The sequence below is a fragment of the Heloderma suspectum genome, chromosome 6 (genome assembly GCF_057233095.1).
Source record: "Heloderma suspectum isolate Gila_16-S chromosome 6, 16-S_ref, whole genome shotgun sequence".
Classification (NCBI taxonomy): Eukaryota; Metazoa; Chordata; class Lepidosauria; order Squamata; family Helodermatidae; genus Heloderma; species Heloderma suspectum.
In genome coordinates, this window is record NC_139463.1 from 25,232,393 (window position 1) to 25,257,074 (window position 24,682).

The 24,682-nt window shown below is 45.0% G+C and overlaps 1 protein-coding gene across 4 annotated transcripts in view; it reads left to right on the top strand.

The window, feature by feature from the left end:
* Window positions 1–24,682, top strand: part of PKNOX2 (PBX/knotted 1 homeobox 2) — a 531,025-nt gene that overhangs the window by 490,713 nt on the left and 15,630 nt on the right. For all 4 annotated transcript variants that reach the window (XM_084803817.1, XM_084803819.1, XM_084803816.1 and 1 more), the window contains 2 exons: window positions 3,069–3,166; window positions 13,225–13,344. In XM_084803817.1, coding sequence (XP_084659943.1) covers window positions 3,069–3,166; window positions 13,225–13,344 — 218 coding nt within the window. The remainder of the gene's footprint in view (window positions 1–3,068; window positions 3,167–13,224; window positions 13,345–24,682) is intronic.

The window sequence follows — 24,682 nt, forward strand, 5'->3', positions numbered from 1 at the left end:
TGTCCAGCCACCAAGAAGGTGTTGCCCAGAACAGTTTTTCAAATTGCCAGCTATGTCCATAGACCCTAAAAGGTTGCCTGCCTCTGTTGTGGAGAACAGGAATTTCCTCCACAATTTGTCTATCCCATCAATGGAGAACATGGACTCTGGTGGTTTGCAGAGTCCCTCTTACTCATCTAAAAATGTTGCCTCTTTCTTTCCCATTCTTACCAAACTGAAAGTGAAGACAGATGAACCAGAAAACCAGTGCTGGAAATGATTTGAATACACCTTTCCCTCCTGAAAACAAGTGCCTCAGACTGCAGTGGGTGGGTGTTTTGGCCATGTCTGTCATCCTGACAGTGCAAGCCTATACATGTCTACTCAGAAGTAAGTCCCACTGAGTTCAATGCGGCTTACTCCTAAGTGTGTGTGTGTCTGTGCGCATGTAGGATTGAAGCCTCAAAATGATACATCTGCCTTTACCTTTAAACTGTTAACGTCTGTTTTCATCCTTAACATCCGTCTCTAAAAAAACCTGTATTGTAATTTTTTAATTAGAAGTACTTTAAGTAAGCCAAACAAAAGAAAGACATAAATCCAAAGAAGGTCAGAAAATGCAATACGTATATTAGAACCAAAACGGAACATTGTCATCAACTAAGATACATCTCCATAGAATTAACAGTCATACAGAAACAAGTCCTTCCAAAAAGATCTGTGTTGACATGGTAAATGCTATACTGAAGAATATTTGTCAGATGCAGGTGTTCAGCCTGTTCCACGTCAGAAATAAAAGTCCCCCCAAAGTCCCCGGGTGCATGGGCTACAACACAAACCTTCATATGTTTAGCACTAAGGTAGCCTTTGCCAACCTAATACCCTCCAGATATGTTAGGCACATACATAGGAACATAGGAAGCTGCCTTCTACTGAGTCAGACCATGGGTCCATCTAGCCCAGTATTGTCAATACAGACTGGCAGCAGCTCCCCAGAGTTTCAGGCAGGAGGTTTTCCTCTCCACCTGGAGATGCCAGGGATCAAACCAGGGACCTTCTACATGTGAAGCACATTTTCTACCGTGGAGCCACAATCCTTCCCATTTGCTGGCTGGGGCATTCTGGGAGTTGTAGTCCAACACATCTGGAGGGCACCATGTTGGGGAAGGCTGCAGGGGGTTGTACGTGCAGTTGGCTCAATGCGCTTACAACCCCTTGCAGGTAGGGATGTACGAATTTTGTAAAATGTGTTCTGTCTGCATTTCATGGATTGTCAGGTGCCTTTTGTTCCATCGTCCACTCATTAATGGAATCGGATTTTTCCCCACTTTCCCAAATTTGCGCAAATTTGCATTTGTGCCAATTTGCATTTGCAAAAGTTTGCAGCTGCGAAAATGTGTGACTCCCCCCTCCCAAATGCACAAAGCACACCAAAATGCACATTTTCATGCTTTAGCCTATGGGGAAATGTGCATTTTCGGCTTGTTTTTTTTTATTTTACATATTTTTCTATCTACATTTGTGTAAAATTCTGGAAAGTAAAAAAAGCCAGTCCCTAAGTCTGCGGAACCTGTGTGACTCAGGAAAAGACGGTCCACTGTGGAATCCTTGGGTCAGATTCATACAAATCCGAACTTATTTGATTGTGTTGTGGATTTCTCCAACATCCCTATTTGTAAAGCCTTTATGCTCCATGCATGAGGCTCTCCCACCAAGCCAGGTATGCAGAGATGTTCGGGGGTGGGGCTTACATGCTCTCACCCCCACCACAATTTTCACCCTTGCGTTTGCAGGCTGAATACCTGAATGGGGCTATTGTTTATATAATATGAACCATCTTCCAATAAATGAGTCCGAGGGCTGGCATTGCAAGTAGGCATGCAAGTAGGCACTTGCCAAAGCCCCACATCCCAGCAGGGGCCCACTGACAACAACCCCCTGGACTTTTTCCTCCTCTTCACCATTGCAGCCTGCTTGTTCACCTGCCTCTCACTCTGGCCCAGACACTGGTGGCAGTGAGAAGAAGGAGCAGTTGATGCCACTGCCTGCTTGGTCCCTGGCTCTCTGCCTGCCAAGCAAGCCAGTGGTAGCAACGATGAGGAAGGGGATGAAGAGGAAGAGCAGCTGGTGGCAATGATGGTGAGGAGGTAGAGTCATGGAGAGAGGGGGCCCACTGAGGGTGCCTTGCCCACAGGCCCTCAAAAACCTGGAGCCAGCGCCGATAAGTCCAATCATGCTTGTCCATCAGATGCATGCATTTGTTCAGTCAATTTCTCCATCAAGGCTATATCCCATGCCCTTGGGTCCCACCAAACAAGCATGTCAGAGCCAACCTACACATTATGCGAATTGCATAGCCTGTAGCTGAGAATGGATTCTTTAAAAAAGAATATTCTAGCTTAAGCTTGCACAGCCCCAATTCGGATCAGGACCACCACATGGATGCCAATGGAGACTTCTTTTTTAACACCCCCTCCTCCATGTTGGGAGGGTTCCAAGAAAGTGTGGAGGGAGATTTAACACTTCCCTCCTGGAGCATGGTGGTCCCAATCCTGATCAAGGCCATGTGCACTTACACTAGACTGTCGTGACTAGAGCCAAAAAAATAAAAAGCCTCAGCGACGCGATGTAGCGTGATGTGTAGTTTTGTTCTTAATCTTCCATTTATGAGCCATTTCTAAACCTGCTGCCAACACCAAGATAAATGGTGCCTGTGCTACATCTCCCCTTGCCCTTTGAATGCCTTCTTAGGGGCAGTTCTGCCAGAAAGATCTTTTGGATTTAGGAAAATAATAATGATGATAATGATAGCTGTTTATTGTTTGCATGTCTCTCTAGAAATTTAGTTACGTTAAATGGTAGACATAGATATAGATCCAATATTTTCTGGCTGGCCTTATTCTATTAGGACGCACGTGGGATCTTTTAGCCAAAGGTGATGATGTAGATTTTTTTCCCCCAGTACAGGCTTCCCTCACTGCAATTCAAAAACATGAGGCTAGTTGAAACATTTCTTTCTTTCTTTTTGCTGCCAATAGATTTCAGCTATCTTCCTAAAACTCTGCTGTGACATCCTGTCTCTTTGCCAGGTGGAGCCCTTTACCAGCCTGTAACTATGGTAACGTCTCAGGGCCAGGTGGTAGCCCAAGCAATCCCACAGGGAGCCATTCAGATACAGAACACACAGGTAAGACAAGCCACGCAAGAGGGTGGAAGGGTAGGGTAGGGAGATCACCAAGGTACTTGTCTATTTTGAGATGTTAAAAATGGAAGCAAGTCTTTGATGACTAAAGGCACAATCCCATGCACACTTAGACAGATGAAAGGCCTACAACTCACAACATGACCCTGTTTCTGTTGAAAAATGCATAGGATTGTGCCCTAACAGACTTTGCAGCTTTGAATCTATCCTGGGGGTTGGACCTGATGGTCTTGTAGGCCCCTTCCAACCCTGCTATTCCATGATTCAATGATTCTATCGTAGGGGAGGATATAGTATAGAACTATTTGTAGAGTTGACGATGATTTACATTTCTATACTTCACAATAGCCAAAACTCTCTGGGTGTTTCACAAAATTAAAACCCTAAATGCAACACGATAGAACGTACACTAAAACCTCTAAAAGTTTAATATAGAATAAAACCAGAGTAAAAACCAACAGCAGAGTAAAAATCTAAAAACACAATAGCACATTTAAAAACAGAACTGAAGGATTAAAGAGATATTAAGTGCCCAGTTCCAAAACAAAGCTTGTTTCTCCACAGAGAGGATCACCTTTGGAGGATCACCAGAAATAATAAAATAGCACTATTCCACCAAGCTGATACTCTGGGGTCATGTGGGGGGGTGTTGTTGGGGGGGGTTGAGTTTCTGTACAATTATGTAAGTTGTGTGTAAGTATTGTATATGCACATGTAAGGTGCTGATCTGTGATCATAATACAATTTATCTATCGATATCTTTCGATATTTTGGACATCAGCTCCCATCACCCCCAGCCAGCATAGCCAATCATCAGGAATGCTGGGAGTTGTAGTTCAAAACATCCAGAGGGTAGCAGGTTCGCAACAACTGATGTAGAAGATGCTATTCTGGAATGCAAGATGTACAAGGATTCCCCCCCCCCCCCCGCTTTTGGGAAAAATGTGCAAAGAAGACTGGATGGCAATCTAGTCTCCTGCCTGCAGATATTGCAAAAGAAAACACTAAAGATGTGTATTCCTTCTTCCATAGTGGAAAAACATGGTGTCACTGTGATGCGCTGCTGGTTCTCTAGGACTCCCATGAGGGATTCCCGTCCTCTCCCTCATTCTCTCAGAACTTCTAGTACAATAGGGATTCTAGACAAGGATTCTATGCACACTTCCCCCCTACCCCACCCCACCCCACCCCACCCCTACACACACATACAGTTATTCAATGAAGTTAAACCTGCCTCGCTCAAGTAAGATATATTTCAACGAGATCAAATTTTCCCTTGTCCAGCAAACCAAGGGCCAAACTAGATATTCACTTGATATGTAGCTACATACGTATTGCATTTTTCTTTATCTAATTACAGGTGCATTGGGGGCGGGGGGGGAGAATCCTTACAGGGAATGCTGTGCTTGGGGGGCGGGGGTTATCTCTTCCCTCTGCGACATGAGCGGACCCAAAATCGTCCCCTGTGCAGCTATGAAACGCATAGGAAACAAATGCCTAGCGTCACTCAGTGTGCTAGTTTGAGGAACATCACAGTTCATTTGGACGTGGGGTGATGAAGACACAGATGCCAACCAAAATGGGCCTGAAGAAAATAATTTAAATATATACCCCCCAAAAAAAGATGACAGTGGCTAATAAATCCATACTTTATTTTACTGTTATTTATTTGTTATTATTTTAGGAAAGCATTATTTTATACAAAAGCCTTCCTATCAAATAACAATGGAAAACACATTTCTTCTGTGTTTTTTCTAGGTTCGAGTTTCCATATCACCAAGCAGACATAAATTATTGTAATGCAGCAAGCCCTAATTATTTATATGCAAATGCTCTCCCCAAAAAATACCCCAACCTAGCCTAAAGATGCTCAGGATTAATAAATCTTAAAGCATCGGAACAACTTTTAACAGCGGAACCCTAGCAGAAATTTGCCGTCTCGTCTGGCACACAGTGGATTGACAACAGATATGACAGCATTATGTTGAAAAGAGTTGTTGTGCTCCTTTGGAAGTTTAGTTAGCAAGTCAAGAGAAGCAATATTTACCTCTGTAAATGTCTGCTTGACTGGAACCCCAAGTGTAAAATCGCTGGGGTCCTTTCGAGAGTCGTTACCCCTCTGCTTACCCTGGCTCCCAAAGGGATCACTAGATCAGTTGAATTACATAGGCCGGGAGGCAGCATTTAACTCAGACTACTTTAATCAAAGAAATTAAGAGCCAGGCAGGGCAGGAGGAATGATGGAGGCAAGTTTGTCTTCCATTCCTCCTTAAAAAAAAAAAAAAGCAATTTCCACTAAATGGGTCTCTGAGCTGACTTACAGCTCAGAGTGGTGAGAGGGTACGGTGACAGAGGGGCTGCAGGATCTTAACCACACCTCTCCTCTCCCCACCCACCATTCAACCCCTTTTTTCCTCTCCCCAAACTCTTCCAACATCGCTGTTGCGACCTTGTAACGTAACAGCAGCCACGGCAGTGCTTTCTGCAGTGGCTATGAGAGGAAGGAGGAATGGCCCGATCTCGGATTCCCCCTTGATCATCGCAGTGACTACAGCATCAGGAGGGGGAATCCGCGATACCCTGTGGTCTCTGGGACACTCTCCCAGGGAGCATAGGATTGTTCTGTAATTTTATTTATCAGAACACATCAGTCATTAAATTGGCAGACAAGCCAGGAGAGGAAAGAGAGAATCGCTGCATGCAAGCCACTTTGAGTGCCATTTTCTGGGTAGAAAGGCAGGGTACAAATCAAATCTAATAAATAAGGAGAAGAAGGAGCATATGAACCTGAGGGTCTTGGAAGGCTTCTTTTTATAGCACCACGCCAAAGTTCAGCATTATGTCTGAACCAGCCCAGTATGCAGGGCCAGCCCTACCATTGGCCAGAGTGAGGCGGTTGCCTCAGGCAGCAGATGCTGGGAGGTGGCAGCAAGCTGTTGGAGGAGAGAGCTGTGAGCCATGTGGCCTGCTCTGAGCCCTCTAGGTTAGCCTGCAGCCTTCAGAAGACAGATCCATTTGCCAGTCCAGTTGGCTTTTGCACATAGAATGGGAGGGGATGCCATCTTCTCCTTCGACTCAGGCTGCAAAAAGCCTCCCCCACCTCCCACCCGTATGTTTCTCCACTGCAGCAGCCAGTGAAATAGAGCAGAGGTGAGAAATCACACAGCATAATGGCATCAGGTCTCAGAGAAGAATTAACTGCCCATTACAGAGGGAGAAAGGAAGCCGTGTGTTTATAGTGACATGTAGCTCCACCTGTGGGATGGGATGAGTGTGCAAACCAGTGGCAACTCTGCCTTTATAATGCCACTTTCAACAACTTTTAAAAAAACAAACTGCCACCTGACTCCAGCCTGGGAGACATTTAAATCATTCTGGTAATTGAAAGATTCAGAGAACAAGAGGTATGAATAATGGAGATCTTATTGTAGCAGGGAATAGCGTTCCTTGTTAGTTTCCTCATCTGAATTTTGAATGCAGAAATCTTTACCTACTTCTTGGAATGTGTCTCAGTTATTCTCCCCCACCCTGTTTTGTATTAATGAGAAGCAAATCATAGAGTGCTTGCTACACAAACTAAGATCTACCCCAAAGAAAAAGGTAGGCAGTGATGTACTGACGTTTTCTACTGAGTCAGCACGAGTGGGACCACGATTGCGCCCGATCAGTCCCAGAGCTCTTTTAAAATCTCCCTGGCCCCCTCCCTGCGTCATGGCATTATTTTATTATGATTATTATTTTTTAAGAAGCTTACTAAAAGTCTTGAAAAAGGTGTTGGTAGAACTGTCATATCCCCAGTTCCTTGTCTTTCTCTCAGCTGTCTGAGAGAGTATGAGGAGGCAAAAACAAAACCTGAATCTCAATTCTTTTTAACGTGTAAAAGCTGCTGCTACCTCAGATCTTAGAGTGAAATTGATCAGATCTGTTGAATACAAGTATGCTGGGAATATTGTGGCACTCATGGAGCCCTGGACAAGCACTCCTAATGTTATTTCTGTATTGCCTGGGTAATTTATTCAGCCCAGGCCTTGCAATACATCCCAAGCGGCACCTGGGGGAATCATTTATACCTGACACAGGGCTGCCATCCTGATGTTTAATTCATGCAGGAGAAATGTTTTTATGGAGGACCTAAAAAAAAGTGTGTGTGTGTGTGCGTGTGTTTAAACTTGATGTTGAAATTCCAGTTTCCTGCAACCTCATTAAAACTTCCCTCTCTCTGCTTCCCAAGATCTTTGCATCTTTTCTTTTTATCAGTTGCTTTATAATAAACAGGAAAGAAAGATGTTTCTCTCTGCTGTCCTGAGAAGAATCCTATTGAGAATTGCACATTGTAGAACTGACTACTATAGAAGAGTACTTTAAGGGCATAATCCTATGCATGTTTAGACAGAGAAAAGGCTTAAAACTCCCAGGGCATACTGGGAGTTGTAGGCCTTTTCTTTGTCTAAACATGCATAGGATTGTGCCCTTAGTCTATTTACTTGGAGGTAACTTTTGCCAAATACAAAGGGACTAAAGAGTGGTTTGCACAACCGGCCGTTGCCTTGAACTCATTCGCAACTGTTTATGGATGCACATTAAGGATGGGTGAGAAATCTGTCCAGTTTGCATTTTATTGCAAGAATACCAAGTTTGCACCTCCTGGAATGAAATGCGGATCCGAATGCAAGTTGTGGTCAGAAATCTGTACACTTCTGCATTTGTGTCGCATTTTGCAAAACAAAGCAAAAACGTATTCAACAAGATGTACACCTTTGAAAAATGTGCAAGGAAAACTACATACATCTTGAAAAGATGAATAAAAACACTTTAGTCAATGAGCACATGTGTGCAAAAATGCATACGTTTGAAAAAGGTGCACAATATGCACACGTTTTGAAAAATGTGTACAAAGATAAGTACAGATTTCTGTGCGGGAGAGGGGGAAAATTGGCTCTAGGATGGAACTGGGATGGAACGAACCTAGTGAGAACCTGAACAAGAAGAAGCTTGACATGTTCACCCATCCCTAGTGTGCATGCAGCCATGAGTATATACAGGAGCACCCTCACTTCTGTTGCACTGCTGCATTGACAATGGGTGGGCAGTTGTTGTCAAGCTGTTTGTTTTTTTCCCCAGAATAAATATGTTGACATTGCTTGCTAAAGTAAAGAAGCACCCTCTGTCTAGAGGAACTAGGTCTGTTTCACAGTTTATTTTGGCAAGAGCACATATTTTGCCGGCATGCAGAAGATTCCAGCATTCTAGCCCAGGCATCATCTGATAGGGCTGGGGATCACTAACACTAAGGGTGCTTGAAGAATTCAGTCTTTGCGATTTCTGAAAGAAACTGACCTGATCCACACCTCCCAGACGAATTTCACATTTTCCAAATGCTCTGATGCAATTCTTGGCTCAAGTAAATATCCCAGTACATTTAAATATATTTATTTTAGGAGAAAATAATGGAATGCATTTTAATGCAATTTCTGGTGTAGACTTTAAAAAAAAATCACAGATTAATGCAGCAAGAGGAGCGAACAGAATTATGGGTGAACACATGTAAAAGTGACACAGACTAGAAATAGACCAATTTGCCCATCCCTAACTGGGACTAGATGGACCACTGATCCAACTCAATAGAAATTATCTTCCTAAGTATAAACTGGTTTTGCTATTGAGTGTACACTCAACAAGGAGAGGATTTGACCCCCAAGGGCAGCCTAAAAATAATTTAAATAAATAAGCTATCGCAAAATCCCGGATCTCTGATTGGTGTTCCTCTATGCTTCCAAATATGTCTGTCTCATTCATCATACACTACAGTTTGAAGTTTAAACATAAGATATGAAGGAGCCCTTACAAACCTGTATTAGTGAGAAAAGACTGGGGTGGAGAGCAAGAAGAGCGATTTGTATACTGAAGCTTTGCAGCAGTGATTAATTTTCAAAAGGAGCGCTTCTAGTCCTCAAGCATCCATTAATCCACATCCATTGATCTGGACCTACTGCTGCCTGATTCACAACTGTTGTAATGGGCTATGGTTATTAGTGGCACCACAGTTTTTCTCAGCCCAAAAAATGATTCGCTTTTTCAAGCGTTCCTTCCAAATGCCTGAGAAACCACAGGAGTTTACCAGAAATGCCAAAAAGCCCAACTGGGTAGCACAGCTCTCCCTACACCTTTACCTGCCAGTTCTACCCCATGCCCCTTCCAGGGTGGCCATTTACACACAAACCAAAAAAAAGGAAATGCACCACCAAAAAAAGAGGACAAAAAAGCACACAGATTTGCTTATGGTGATGTATATGTATAGATTCAGTTTTAGAAATAATTGCTATAATTTTGATAAAAATAAAATACATCCCCTAGTCATGGGGAAGACTGTGATGAGGTGGCCCAGCTGCTGCCCAAGTGCTAACTGCTGACGGGCAACTTCAAGGCCCCAGCTCTCCCAGCTACTTATGCTTCTTTACCTGTAAACTGGACTTGGACTGGGCCTAAGGTGACCACTGATGAATTGCCAAAAAAGAGGACAAATGAAGATACCAATTTGCATAACATTTGCATATTCTTATGAATATATGCATATCTAGAAGTAATTATTATAATTTAAATAGCAATACAGTACATGTCATCATGGTGGGGGACATTGTGACCAGGTCACCTGTGTGTCTCGCTCAGTCTACTGTCCAGTTGCTGTTGATGAGCCCTTCAAATAGCCCTTCAAATACAGCCCTTCAAATAGAGGACTGTCCTCTGCAAAAGAGGGCATATGGCCACCCTTCTACAATACCACTGCCTTCCCCAAATGAAAAGGTCTTATTTGGGGGAAGTGGCAGATAATGACAGGGAGTGGGGTATGTTCGCCTCTACATGAGAGAGACCATACAAGGCCTACCCTTAATTGAAAATGACGCATGGAGTTTCATTTCCTGCCATGCATCATGGGTCTTGTAACTTTCTACAACTACAGTGATCCATGATCCATGGCCAAACAAATGATGCTTCGCAATCACCCGCACCTAAGTAGAGGCCTTGCAAGGCTTCTTTGGTGTGGAAGTGAACCTTCCCACTCAACTTTTACTCTCTGCATTTTCCCCAAGGTGAGGAGGTTTTTTATGTGGGAAAGATGCCTAACAGAGAGACAGTTTTTAGTGGTGTCCAGTGTTCCATCTGGTTGTGTTTCCTGGGATCAGTTTCAGTTATTGCAGCCTGATGACATGGACAAGATGCTTGAATCAGTCCGGCCCACCACATGTAAGCTTGACCCTGCCCATCTTGGCTTATATGATCTAGCAGGGGTGGATTGGCTCGGTGGGTCCAGGGAGTGGTCAATGCTTTGCTCTGTCAGGGGTTGGTTCCTGCTGCCTTGAAAGAGGCTGTAGTGCGCCCTCCCCTGAAGAGGCCCTCCCTGGACACAGAGGTGTGTGAGAACTATCGCCCCATCACCAATATCCCCTTTGGGGGCAAGGTGCTTGAGCGTGTGGTGGCTGGGCAGCTTCAGGCGTTCTTGGAGGAAGCTGATTATCTGGACCCATTTCAGTCTGATTTCAGGCCAGGGCATGGCACTGAAACGGCTTTGGCTGCTCTGACTGATGACCCACTCCAGGTGGAAGACAAGGGGAGCGCTGCCCTGTTGATCTTCCTGGATCTCTCAGCAACTTTTGACACCATTGATCATGGCGTCTTACTGGATCGGCTCTGCAGGATGGAAGTTGGGGGCACTGTGCTACAGTGGTTCCATTCCTGCCTGCAGGGCCAATTCCAGTGAGTGGTATTGGGGGATTCCTGTTCTACCCTGACTATTAAGCTGTGGGGTGCCACAGGGTTCTATGCTATCCCCCATACTGTTCAATATCTATATGAAGCCATTGGGAGAGGTCATTAGGAGTTTTGGGTGGAGTGTCACCAGTACGCTGATGATACACAGCTCTATTTCTCCTTGTCATCGGAGTTGGCTGAGTTGGTGAAGGTGCTGGACCAGTGCCTGGAGGCTATAATGGGCTAGATGAGGGCCAATAAACTGAAGCTAAATCCTGACAAGGCGGAAGCTCTGTGGATTGGTGGTTCCCAAGTCCAAGAATTGGGTAAGCGACCTGTCCTGGATGGGGTTGCACTCCCCCTGAAGGAGCAGGTGCATAGCTTGGGAGTACTCCTAGATCCATCCCTGTCACTGGAGCCCCAGGTGGACTCCATGGTCCAGAGTGCTTGGGGCCAGCTTTGGCTGATCCACCAGCTGTGGCCTTTCCTGGACAGGGATAAACTAGCCACAGTAGTACATGAGCTGGTAACTTCCTGATTAGACTATTGCAATGCATTTTATATGGGGATGCCCTTGAAGAAGACTCTGAAGTTGCAGCTAGTGCAAAATGCAGCACCTAGACTGCTGACCGGAACACCTCATAAGAATCATATAACACCAGTTTTAAAGGAATTGCACTGGCTGCCAATACACTTCCAGTCAGAATTCAAGGTTTTGGTGATGATATTTAAAGCCCTAAGCAGCTTGGGACCTCGATATTTGAGGGAGCGCCTCTCTATATATATGCCTGCCCGAGAACTGAGATGTCTTGGAGATCTGCGCCCCACCAGTACGAGACATACACTATGGTGGGACTTGGGAGAGGGCCTTCTTTGCTGTGGCACCCCGGTTGTGGAATGCCCTCCCCTTGGAGGCCCGATTGGCACAGACATTGGTCTCATTTCAGCACCAAGTAAAAACATGGAGTTTTACCAAAGCCTATGAGGGCTAGATGCATTCCCTAGCACATTGTTTTAACTGTTTTATTGTTTTAGATTTAAACTGGTATTCACTTATTTAATAGTTTAATATGTTTTTAGGTGTTTAAATTACTTATTGTTTTATACTGTTTAAATTGATTTTCTCTGTACGCTGCCCTGAGATCTTAATGATATAGGGCAGGATAGAAATGTAATAAATAAATAAATAGTTAGTTAGTTAGTTAGTTAGTTAGTTAGTGTTTGAGGACCCTTGGGCAGGACACCCTCAGTGGGCCCCCTCCCTCAGTGAATCTACCTTCTCACTGTCATTATCATCAGCTGCTACTGTTTCTCCTCCTCTTTCTCATCATGGCCACCATTTGCTTGCTTGACAGGGAGAGAGCCAGTGGGCAAGGAGGCCGTGGCATCTCCAGCTCCTCCTCCTCAGCACCACAGTTCTTTGGGCCAGAGCAAGAGGCAGGTGAACAAGCAAGTTGCCGTGGTGAAGAGGAATAATAAGTCGAAGGGGGGCTTGACAGTAGGCCCCTGCTGGGGCATGGGTCCTCAGCAGGTGCCTGACCATGCCTAGCCTTGATGCCAGCCCTGGAGAGAGAGTTGGGTAGCACAGAGGCAGGATGTGAAGCCCATGTCATGTCATGTCATGTCCAGCTTGAAGGGGCTTATATCCAAATTGCAATGGGGTCAGACTTTTTGAACAGGGGGAGTTCTCATTTTGAGCTCTATAACCCCAGTCAGGGACTGCCAAACCCCTATTTATTAGGCAACAAGGGAAGGACTGTCTAAATATGCTCAGAGGCACATTCTCCTTTATGATCACCACAAGTCTTCCAGGTCTAAGCCCTAGCGCTAAAACTCTTTTGGAGCTGAGCTTTCCTAAGCTTGGCTCAAATTAACCCTGCTTTACCCCCAGTGCATCACTTTTCCTCACCCCATTCAGTATGAATGTATGCAAACAATTGTGCTTTCCATGAGTGTAAGTCCCTATCCATCCAGACTCTGCAGGTGCAAATGTAAATCAAGTTCTCACATCTTCTTTAACAGGTAGATTGTTTTTATTCTGATTTAGACCCCAGAGGAAATGTTCCTGATGTTCTTCTTCTTTTTGTTGTAATTTCTAAGTGAACATCGCAGATCCTCTGAAGTTAGTTTTTGCCTCCCTGAATAGCACAACACTCTCTCTAGTCTCATGGAGCCACCGTGAAATCGGACCAACATCGTGAACCGTGTCACCATGGCAACCCCAGGCTCCTTTTTTATATATATTTTTTACCTGCATTGTTGTTTAAGCTTTTCTTTCTCTCTTCCCTGCCCTGTAGGTTAACCTGGACCTGACCTCTCTTCTTGACAGTGAAGATAAAAAGTCAAAGAACAAACGGGGAGTCCTGCCGAAACATGCTACGAATATCATGCGCTCCTGGCTTTTTCAGCATCTTATGGTGAGAGAAGTCAACAAGTGCGTCTGCGAGATTAACCCCTTGAGATCATTTTTCCATTAAGGGGAAACCACTCTGAAGGGTGCTCTCTCTTTGTGTTTATGAAGTGCCTTTTCTGGGATAATAAGTGCAAACCTCTTCACAATAGCCACCAGAGTGGGTGCAGGAAGGTTTAAAGCACAGATACAGTATTCTTCGCCTTGTGGATTAGAAATACAATTAGGCTCCTCATACCTAAGGATCCATTTTAGCTGTACAGTAGCACAAGCAGTGGCTTGTGCTCAGTAGCGCCGCTAGGACAGAACCATGGGGCACAGGTCTGGGGCCCCATAGACAAGTGGGGGGAATGACACACACACCCCAGATGTTGATGTCAGTGGGCCCGTGGTGGCAAACCTTGACGTGCTGTAAAGAAAAGTGCTGAGTCAGCCGGTCAAGGTTGCAGCTGTGTGCCATTTTAAGTTAAAGTATTTCCCCAGATATGAGAGTGGCAGTGAGATGAACCAATCAGACACTGCCCTTGGAGGTGTGTGGTCAATAAGGCACAAGAACAGCAATAGGCCTGCCCCCTCTCCACTCCACAGTGGCTCATTGGCCCTGTGCCTCCAAAGGCATCATCTGATTGGTTTATCTCATTGCCACTCTCACACTTGGGGAAATACTTTAAGTTAAAAAGGTGCACAACAGCAAGCTTGCCCAACTTTCCTTTACTGGTCTCATTGGCAGGCAGCAGCCCAGCCAGGAGAGAGAGGAAGAAGAAGAAGAGCTTTGTTGCCATTGCTGATGCTACTGCCACCACCAAAAGGGAACAAATGGGGCAATGGTGGGGCAAGCAGGGTGGTGGCAGTGGGGGAACTGAGGGCCCCCAGAAAGCACCTTGCTTGTGGGGGGGACTAAAACCTGGTCACACCTCTGCTTCAGCATATGCATACTCCTGGAAACATGGTGGGACTGGCCTGCTGACGCTCCACTACACCAAGGAATGACAGATGTGTCAGGCTCTAAAGGACTCCTTAGGTTCAGCTTGCTGCACAAAAGCAAGCACTTTTGTACACAGTACTAGGATGTCCCAGAGCACAGGACACAGAATAATGGGCTCAAGTGACAGGAAGCCAGATTCTGGCTGAACATCAGGAAAAACTTCCTGACTGTTAGAGCAATACGACAATGGAACCAATGACCTAGGGAGGTGGTGGGCTCTCCCACACTGGAGGCATTCAAGATGAGGCTGGACAGCCACTTGTCAGGGATGCTTTGACTTAGATTCCTGCATTGAGCAGGGGGTTGGAATCAATGGTCTTGTAGGCCCCTTCCAACCCTACTATTCTATGAAAACCATCTCTTCGTTTTATGCCTGGAAAGAAAGAGGAAGCCAGTAGAGAGATGCTTTAAAACAGACAAGACATCATCTGGCTACCTTGTGAATGTGGATTATTTTTACATAGGTGTAGTAAAGTCACAGCTGCTCATTGAACACCAGGACACAGAACTCCTTGGCTTAGGGGAGAGAGTTCCTTGCCACAATGTGTTTTGGTAGGACAGTACAGGATTACAGCAGTTTAAGCCAGCATACCCAGAAGAGGTCTGGGAAAATGCATATTTAATGGGAGTGCAATCCAGAATCCTAAGAGAACCAGTAAGGTGGAGGTGGGGCTGTAGCTCACTGGCAGAGCACATATTTGCATGTGGAAGGTCCCAGGTTCAACCCATGACATCTCCAGGTATGGCTGGAAAGCCTTCTGCCTGAAACTCTGGAGAGCCGTTGCTGCCAGTCAGTGTCAACAACAGATGGACTTTTGGTCTGACTGTATAAGGCAGCTTCCTATGTTCCTAATTATCTCCACTGTTGTGGGGCAGTCAATCAAGGTACACAGAAAGGCCACGCTTCAGCATGCAGCAAACGAAGAAGTTGTTGAGTCAGCTCCCTCCCTTGCAATTCCACCCATGTGCTGCAGTGCAACATGTCTGTCCTTCTCGTTGCAGGGTCAGCCAGAGGAGACAGTCCCAAGTGCACTGCCTTCAGCTGATCCAAAAGTTAGGAAGAAAGAGAGGGGAAACCAAATCTATCTGCATGCTTTGGCATCAATTTTGTCTTATGTCAATAATACAGAAATTATGTCCAGATTTGATCCCCCCAAAAGCTGCAGTTTCTATAGAGGGAGAGATCTCTCCTTCAACTAAGCCTTTTCTGTCCCTTTTTGCCAAAATCCTGGGACAGAGGAAAATTTACCAATCTTTGGAAGTATTAATTCACGCTCTTATATTTAGGACTCTGCCTGCCACCTAGTGCCCAAGAGAGGAACTCTTCTTAGGATTGTTGTTGTTCAGTCGTTAAATCATGTCCGACTCTTCGTGACCCCATGGACCACAGCACGCCAGGCCTTCCTGTCCTCCGCTCTCTCCCAGAGTGTGCTCAAGTCCATATTCATCGCATCGGTGATGCTATCTAGCCATCTCATCCTCTGCCGTCCCCTTCTCCTTTTGCCTTCAATCCTTCCCAGCATCAGGGTCTTTTCCAGGGAGTTTTCTCTTCGCATTAGGTGGCCAAAATATTTGAGCTTCAGCTTCAGTATCTGTCCTTCCAATGAGCAGTCAGGGTTGATTTCCTTTAGGATTGACTGATTGGACCTCCTTGCAGTCCAGGGGACTCGTAAGTGTCTTCTCCAGCTCTTCTGATTTTCCAGACAACTAGTGTCCATCATCTAAACACCAATCCATAATTCCATGATACGAGAGATCCTACGCATAACGGCCTTTTTGCAGATGGGCCCCCAACTGCCACTGCAAGCACTACAGGAGGGCCCATAGCTCAGTGATAGAGCACATGTTTTGCATGCAGAAGGTCCCAGGTTCGATCCCCAGTATCTCCAAGTATGGCTAGGAAGGAATCCTGCCTGAAATCCTGGAGAGCCACTGCCAGTCAGTGTCATCAATACTTGGCTAGATGGACCAAGGATCTGACTCAGGATAAGGCAGTGTCCTATGTACCATGGTGGTGGGGCCTTTCTTGGCTGTTTCAGACCTCCTCATCCAGATATGTTGTTCAATCAGCCTCATTTGTGGGTCAGTTTTCCTTTTGTTCCTTCTACAGTGAACCATTGGAGATGCACCTGTCCATATTTCCTGATTCCAATCATTTGTATATTTCTAGGAAGGGGGTCCCCCGTGAGGAATAAAACTTTAAGTCTATTATTATCGCTTCTCTGACTAAAAGCTGACTTCTGAGCTATAAAATGATGCACTCACATCTATCCAGATTTCTAAATCTGGATTGTTGTTACCTTTTTGCAAGATCCATGTCATGTAAGCAAAACAAAACGAATCATAAAACCAAATAGTCATCCTCAACTACGGATGTTCAGATGTTATTTAATCCATTACATGTGAGTTCTGTGGATTGTACGTAGCTTTCCACTCCGTCATTCATAAACCCATGCAAGCAGATATTTTCCCCCGCCTCAAGAATGCAAATTCCATGTCAAGTTACAGAAGTACGGACTTTACAAAAAAAATGTAATATTTTGGGGTAATATTTGGGGTAATATTTTGCATATTTTTCTTGACACCACTTTTTGCCACTTTCTGTGTGTGCCACGGCCACATTTTCTCCAGCTGAGAATGTGCAAAGAATGTAACTTTACTCAATGCTGATTATTTCTCAAGTTTTGAGCCCTTTCCTTTATTGGTCTTCTAATTTCTGAGTTTTGTGAAATGGTGATTCCCGTAACATTCTTCGGGCACAATCCTACGGGGATAGACAGCTGCCTCCAAACTCGGAGGCGACCACCTATCCAATGCAGGGCAGGAGAAGCATGGAGGTGATTGTTCCCTCTGTGCTTCTCCTGCCCTGCATTTGTGGCTAGACAGCCGATTTTGCGGTGGCGAAAGGTGTGGTGGGGAAGGAGGCTGCCGGACGACACATAGGATGTGTCATACTGGCATTTCCATCTTCCCCACCCCAGAATGCCCCTGGCATGCCCCGTTTTGGCTGCTCCACGGTCCTCTTACAAGTGCGGAGTGTGGGGCTAATCTGCGCCGCCTGCGAGACAGCATGGAAGTGGGGGTAGGTCAGTTCTCCAGGAACCAACCTCAGAGTGTGGGCTAAACCACATATCCTATGGCCATCTAGCTGCTGACTAGCGGCCACTGGATTGCTCCCTCTGTCTACAAATTTATTTACATACATTTCATAGGTTAAAAAAACAAAAAAAAAGTGTCCACAAATTCCGCCTGACCCACAGATACCAGTCCAACAGAGAATCCACTGACCAGATCACAAGAAATTGAAACTCATTTCAATCCATTTCGGATTTCTCCAACATCGCTATCCTCAACTAGCTAATGTCTATTCAAAACGTTTTGAGTTGCAATGCCATAGAAGCAGATGGCACTTATACAAGTCAACATTTTAAAACACCTTCAGCTCTTGGACACTAAAGGGCTTCAGATCCAGCTTTACAATTCAGCTCTTAACATTTTTTGCTTTACCAAGTTAAGCCCAGAGGAAACACATAACTTTGGGATATACTTGGTACATCCGATTGAAGTTCCCAAGTTGAAGGTAAATAGAAGGAGAACTGAACTGAATATCACAATAAAAATGTGTGTGGGAGAGAGGAGGAGTACAGTCAGGAGAAGTACTTTCTAATATTACAACTTAATAATGTTTTGTGCTTTCTGATATTACAACTTGGGCCTGGGGATGTTGGAGAAATCTGCAATGGAATCAAATGAGTTTTGATTTCTATTAATCCAACTTGCACATTTCACAGTGGACTGGCTTTTCTCAAGTCACACAGATTCCGTGAACTTGCAGAATATTATTTTTACTTTCCGGAATTTTATGCAAATTTAGTCATAGAAAAATACATAAAATAAAAAAAACAGCAAAAATGCACATTTTCCCCATAGGCTAAAGCATGGAAATGTGCAGGGGGGGATTTATGCATTTAGGGGATTCGCACATTGTCACAAGTGCACAGTTTTGTAAGTGAGAATTTCTGCAAATGCAAATTTGTGCAAATCCAGGAAATTGGGACAAAACAATTATGTCAACGAGCTGACGACAGAACGAAAGGCACCTGACAATCCGCAAATCACAGAAAGAACGGATTTTACAAAAACCATATATCCCTAATTGTCACTATGTTTAGAACTTACAAAAGAAAGCAGTTCTTTAATTGCTAATAATAATAACGCTAATCTGAGCTGGCCAATTCTGCAGTCTCATCAGAGAGCTCTGAAACAGATCACACCAAAGCAGGGTGCTGATCTCCCAGTGTCCACCAAGGGGACAGCAGGGGAAGGGGAGGGTGGGCCAGAGGGTCAGTTATTGCATTGGTCACCTGTACACAGTCTTCCCCACTATGGTACTAATTTCTAAATTAGTACAGGCAAATATTATGCAAATCTGCACTCTCTCTATTGTCCTCTTTTTTTAGCAATGTGTTTCCTCTTTGGGGGACATGCGTAAGTGACCAGCTCCAAGATCAGGGGTCGCATGACGCCCTGGATATCAGTTGCTGGGGAACCAGACTGGGAGAAAGATGCTGCCCTCTGGTCCCACTTGTGTGCTTTCCAGAAGCATCTGGTTGGCCAATGTGGGAAACAGGATGCTGGACTAGACAGGCCTTTGGTCTGATCCAGCAGGGCTCTCCTTATGTCTTTATGGGTTTCTCAGCTCTGTACATGCAATCTGGGAAAAGATGTACAGATTTTGTTAAATTTGTTCCATCTATGTTTTGCAAATTGCCAGGCATCTTTTGTTCCATCATCCGTCATTGATGGAAACAGATTTTTTGGAAGGGAATTTTGTCCTTCTGCAGAGGTGCATTTGTGCTAATACGCACTTGCGCAAATGCGCGTTTGCACAGATCCGCCCTCCCCCATGTTAAATACTGGTCTACAAGTCCGTGGAGTCTGCATGACTCGGAAAAAGCCAGTCCGCTGCAGAATCCAGAGGCTGGATTCACAGAAATCCAATCTCATTTGAATCAGTTGCCTATTTCTCCAACATCCTTGTATCTGGGACCCTGCAAAATGCAGGCAGAGAGAGCAACCAACACATGTACATCCTGCACAGAGAAGTCAATGGATGCCCCTGGTTGAAAGACCGTGTGAAAGGACTTGGATCAGAAGATTGCCACAGTTGAAGCCTGCAGAAAACAATCAAAAATAGTTCAAGCAGCAACTAGGGCCATCCCCATTGTACAATCATTCAATGAGGGTGCCCTCGCCCCTGCTGAGTGCAATCCGCTTCACCGAGTGCAAGGTGACCAAAGGAAGTGGATGACGCACCCTGCCAGAGACATGCACCTCTGGGTCGCTTGTGATGTGGCACAGGATGTGGGATGCTGACACTGGGTGTTGGCAGCCTGTAGTGCACAAACTCTAAAGCAGCAGCCCTGGTCACCTCCCTAGGGTGGCTGCTGACTAGCTATTTGAGGAAGTTAATCATGGGCTGACCCTGATCAATCTATAGAAGGGTTTCTTCAGTCAGCTTGTTTGTGGCTGGCTTAGATTAGTGGCTAAGGGCACAATCCTATGCCAGGGCTGGCTGGGGAATGCAGGACGTTTTCTGTCTAAACATGCATAGGACTGCACCCTAAGATACTGAGTTACAAATCAGGAAGTCCTTGGTTCTAATATGGCTGCTGCCACAAACTCACTAGGTGCCCTGAGGTCTCTCTGACCCAAGCCCCCAATCTGCAATCTAAGGTTGATTAATACTTTGATGTACATTACAGGATTGTTTTAAGGTGTACATACAAGAAAATAATGCACTCCGAATGCTCAAAACCACTATCCACATGCTAAGCTACTGCTGTTGTTGTCTATCGCTGACATTCAACAACTGGATCAAAGACTCAGATTGTGCATGGGGATGGAATTTTCTTTATGGGATACTGTTCGGCTCTGTACATTTCAGTTATCCAGGGACATGACCAGACAGTGGAACAGCCCAGGCAGACTCTCATTTTCTGCCCCCTTGTGGCTTTTGTCCCCCTTTCTCTTCCCTGTGTAGTCTATTCACCCTTCTCTGTGTATCCCCCCCTCTCGCTCGCTTCCTGTCTTACTCTCTCATTCTCTCTCCATGTCTCCTGCATCCTCTGCCATGCATTCAGGTGAAATGTGAAGGAAGGATTCCTCTATGTCCCCTATGAGGAGATGCTGTGCATTTCCAACGGCTGTACAGCTGGCCTATCTCCCTTTGAGGAGATGGGCATAGTGCCAAAATGCAGAGGCATGGAAAGAGGCTACGAAAGCACACTGATTGAAAGAGCAAAATGCAAGTGGCATATCAGTGGTACATCAGCAATGGCTATTGCTATCATGCATTTGGATATTGCCTTTGGTATCGTGCATTTGCTGTCATGCATATTTGGTATCATGCATATTGCTGTCATGCATTTGGATATTGCTATCATGCATTTCCCACCAAACATCTGCTCTTTTGCTTCCTCTGTATTCATTCCTCATGGGTGCATTCTGAGATTTCCAATCACTTCTCCTACCTATAGGGCTTCTCTACACAAGTGATTTATTGCACATTCATGACTGACCACTCACAGAAGTTTGTGGGTCTTTACACAACATCGTCAACCCCCAAGACATCTCCTATGTTTTTCCCCGGTTATCCTGCTTTCAAAAAGTTTGGAGATAAGCTGAAATAAAATTAATGCTGCATATTACACAGCAGTGTGTAAAGCCAGCATAGCACAATAATTCAGCCACTAGATGGCTCTGTTTCATTGAACATATAGAGCACAAGGGAAAGGAAGTGTTCAATTCCACATCACGTGCTCACTTTCTAAAGGAGCCCGTCATAATCCTGCAAAGCCAACAGAAGCAGAAAGCCCCGGTAAAGTTGTGGGATTTTAGCCTGGTGTAGAATCTCATAGATTCTAGTATAGAAGTATAGTGCATAGTATAGTATAGAACAGAAGTCAGCAACCCCTGCCAAAAAATATGGCAAAATTATGTATTTATTTTATTTATTGTGCCCTGGACTTGGGAAAAAGTTACAAATGCACCTGTGGACCCGAAAAGGTTTCCTACCCCTAGTACAGAAGGAAGCAGAGCTAGCTTGCCCAGAAGGAAGATTGTTCTAGGGACCTACACTAGGGTCCCAATCCAGATCAGGCGTCCTGTACTTACACAAGAGTAAAAAGAAGAAGGAAAAACATCACTGCTTGCTAGTACTTTAAGGTGGGAAATCTCCCATCACCTCCGGGCGCTATAGGACAGTCTTCCACAACCTGGTGCCCTCCAGATGTGCTTGACTACAACTCCCACAATCGCCAGGCAGCATAGCCCTTGGCCAGGTCAGCTGGCCATGATGGGAGTTGTAGTCCAGATTTGCTCTTCCCTCTACCATGCTGCATTTTGCGCCTTCAGGCTGCAGCGAGGATGCTAGCAATAAATTTTTCCGTTGTCATAGGACCTTGCCTGCTGATTAATTATATAGCATGGCAGGTAAATAGGTGTTGTTATTCTATTTTTCATTGAGTCAGGAAAAAAAATCTGAGTTGCTCAAGGTCAAATGTCAAGTCACTGTGAGAGCCCACAATAGGAACTAGGGCTGGATGAGTCTCTCAAGTCTGCTTCCATGGATTTTCTCCATTTCCCAGCTCCAAGTCCATTCTGTGCTGGTTCTGTGCAGATTTTTCTTTTTTTACAGGAAAAAAATCTGCATGTATGTGTGTTTTCTTCAAATGGATGCATTATTGGGTGCATGGATGGATGCATGCCCCCATTGTCTAAAGTGTGTTTGTGTGCATATTAGGAATGTACACATTTTGCAAATGTGCACATGTTGTCAAACACATTTTTTTCCTTTTGTGGAATGAATTGCAAACCCAGAAATATGCATATCAGTGAAAATTGCATCTCTTTCCACATTCATTTCCAGGAAGTACAGATCAGACAAATCTGTAAAGATAAAAAATAAAAAATTGAGTGAATTTCTCACACATCCTTATTGGCGCTCCTCTCTCTCTCAGGTCTTCTCGCCCAGCAGGGATCGGAAGCAAGAGAGGCTAGATATTTAAAATATTTATATTCCAATTCATCTTATAAAATGACTCAAATGTGCTAATAACAAAAAGCATTAAAACAATAAAACATCAAAATGCCCAGGAAAAGCAAAGCAAACATTTCTGCAGTCTCAATTTAGTCCCCCTGTGGGTGACACTCAGGTGACCCTAACTAGGGATGTACCAACAAATTCCCATAGCTAGTTTCTTTAAAAAAAAAAAAACTTTTTTTCTGTTGAGCTACAAGGGACTTTTGATTAGGCCTTGTGCTATTCCTTAAATCCCTCAGTTCTCAGCTTGCAGTCCTTGAATTTAGTTTACTACAACAATAGCTTGAATTCACTCTGGGCAAGGGCATAAAATGCCCAATGAGCACTTTTTTTCCCTGCTTAGATAGAAATAACCCACCAGGAAAGCATCTTGGGGGAGCAAAATTGCTCCAATATCGCTTGCTATAGATTTTAGCTTAGAAGTCGTAGCTTCTCGTGGGGGCCTTAAATCAAGAGGAGCTTTTATTACATGAGTGTTGCTTTATAAGCTTGCACTGCAGAGGTTTGTCAGTGACTGAAGGTGGCATCTGAGCAAGGAAATGCTACATCCAGGGCTCCAGGTTTTGGGGAGCCCTTGGACAAGACACCCTGAATTGGACCCCTCCCTTAGTGAATCTACCTTCTCACCACCATTGACACCGCTCCTCCTATTTCTCCTCTTCCTCTCTCTCATCATTGCTACCATTTGCTTGCTTGACAGGCAGAGAGCCAATGAGCAAGCAGGCTGTGGCATCTCTTGCTCCTCCTTCTCGCCACCACCGTTGTCTGGGCCAGAGCGAGAGGCGGGTGAACAAGCAAGCTCCAGGGACTCTTATCAAGAGGCCCCCTGCTAGAATATGGGCAGCTGCTAGAATGTGGGCAGCTGCCCAACCACACCAGGCCTGGAAGCATCCGAGGCCAGATGGGTAGCTTTGTGTAAAGCCAGAGTGAGGCCGTTCAGGATGCTTCAGCTCTCATAGCCGAATCCTGTACCCATTCCCAGCACAGTTGCCTCCTTCCTGTTGCCTGCCCATTACCCTCTGGCCCAGACTTTGTAGCTACTCTTACTGGCATCAGCTGTTGGAACCATTTGAACTTGACCAGACAGTTGCTCTTTTAAAAGCATTAGTTTGGGAGGGGGCACATCATTCATTCATTTTATTTATTTATGACATTTCTATACTGCCCAATAGCCGAAGCTCTCTGGGTGGTTCACAACAATTAAAACCATAAAATACAGTATAGGATACATTATCAAAAGTGAAAGTATAAAACTACAGTATAAAATGAAGCAAACACCAGAATAAAAACCTAGCGGCAATGCAGAGATTTAAAATACAGTAACGGGTTTAAAACAACAGAGCTAAAAGAGTAAAATGCCTGGGAAAATAAAAAGGTCTTTACTTGGTGCCAGAAAGAACACAATGTAGGTGCCAGGCAAGCCTTTCTGGGAAGCTCATTGCACAACGGGGGTGCCGCAGCAGCAAAGGTCCTCTTCTTGGTAGCCACTCACCTCACTTCCTTTGGCAGGGACTCCCAGAGAAGGACCTCAGGCTGATCCGAGGGTCAGGGCAGGTATATATGGGAGGAAATGATCCTTCAGGTAGCTTGGGAAGCCCTTTTAGGGCTTTGAAAGTTAAGACCAGCACATTGAATCTGGCGCAGACATGGACTAGCAGCCAGGGCAGATTGAAAAGTGCTGGCATAATATGATCACATTGGCCAGTCCGCATTAACAATCTCACTGCCCTATTTTGGACCAGCTGAAGGCACGGGGTCACAAGCCTCCATCCTCCTCATCATGCTTAAAGTAGTTGCATTATAGACACATAAATCGCAGCACCATAAATTATAGACAAGAGAGTCATTTTTAATGTGCTGTGTCTGCTTGCTGAGCATGTTTTTAAATGATGATGATGACTGGCCAGGGGCACAGGGAATGGTAGCAGTGACGAGATAAAGCTTACAGAGCTTGAGAAGCTTGCAGAGAGAAGCACTAGGGAGTGGTCTGTGAACAGAAGCTGAGCCTAGAATGGAGCCAGGGGGCAGCAGGCAGAGTCACAGGGTCACAACCCCCCCCCTTGGAATCACAAATTCCTAACAGTATATGAGGCCAAACAGGTTGATTAAGTTGGATCTGTGCTTGTATTTAATGTGTCTGGTTATTTCCTTTAAAACAGGGATGTTGGAAGGAAGGGGGTGGAGCCAAGGGAAGGTGTGTGGCTACCTGTGGAATCCCAGAGGGGTGGATTAGAACCCTAGGTAGGCTGGATTTGG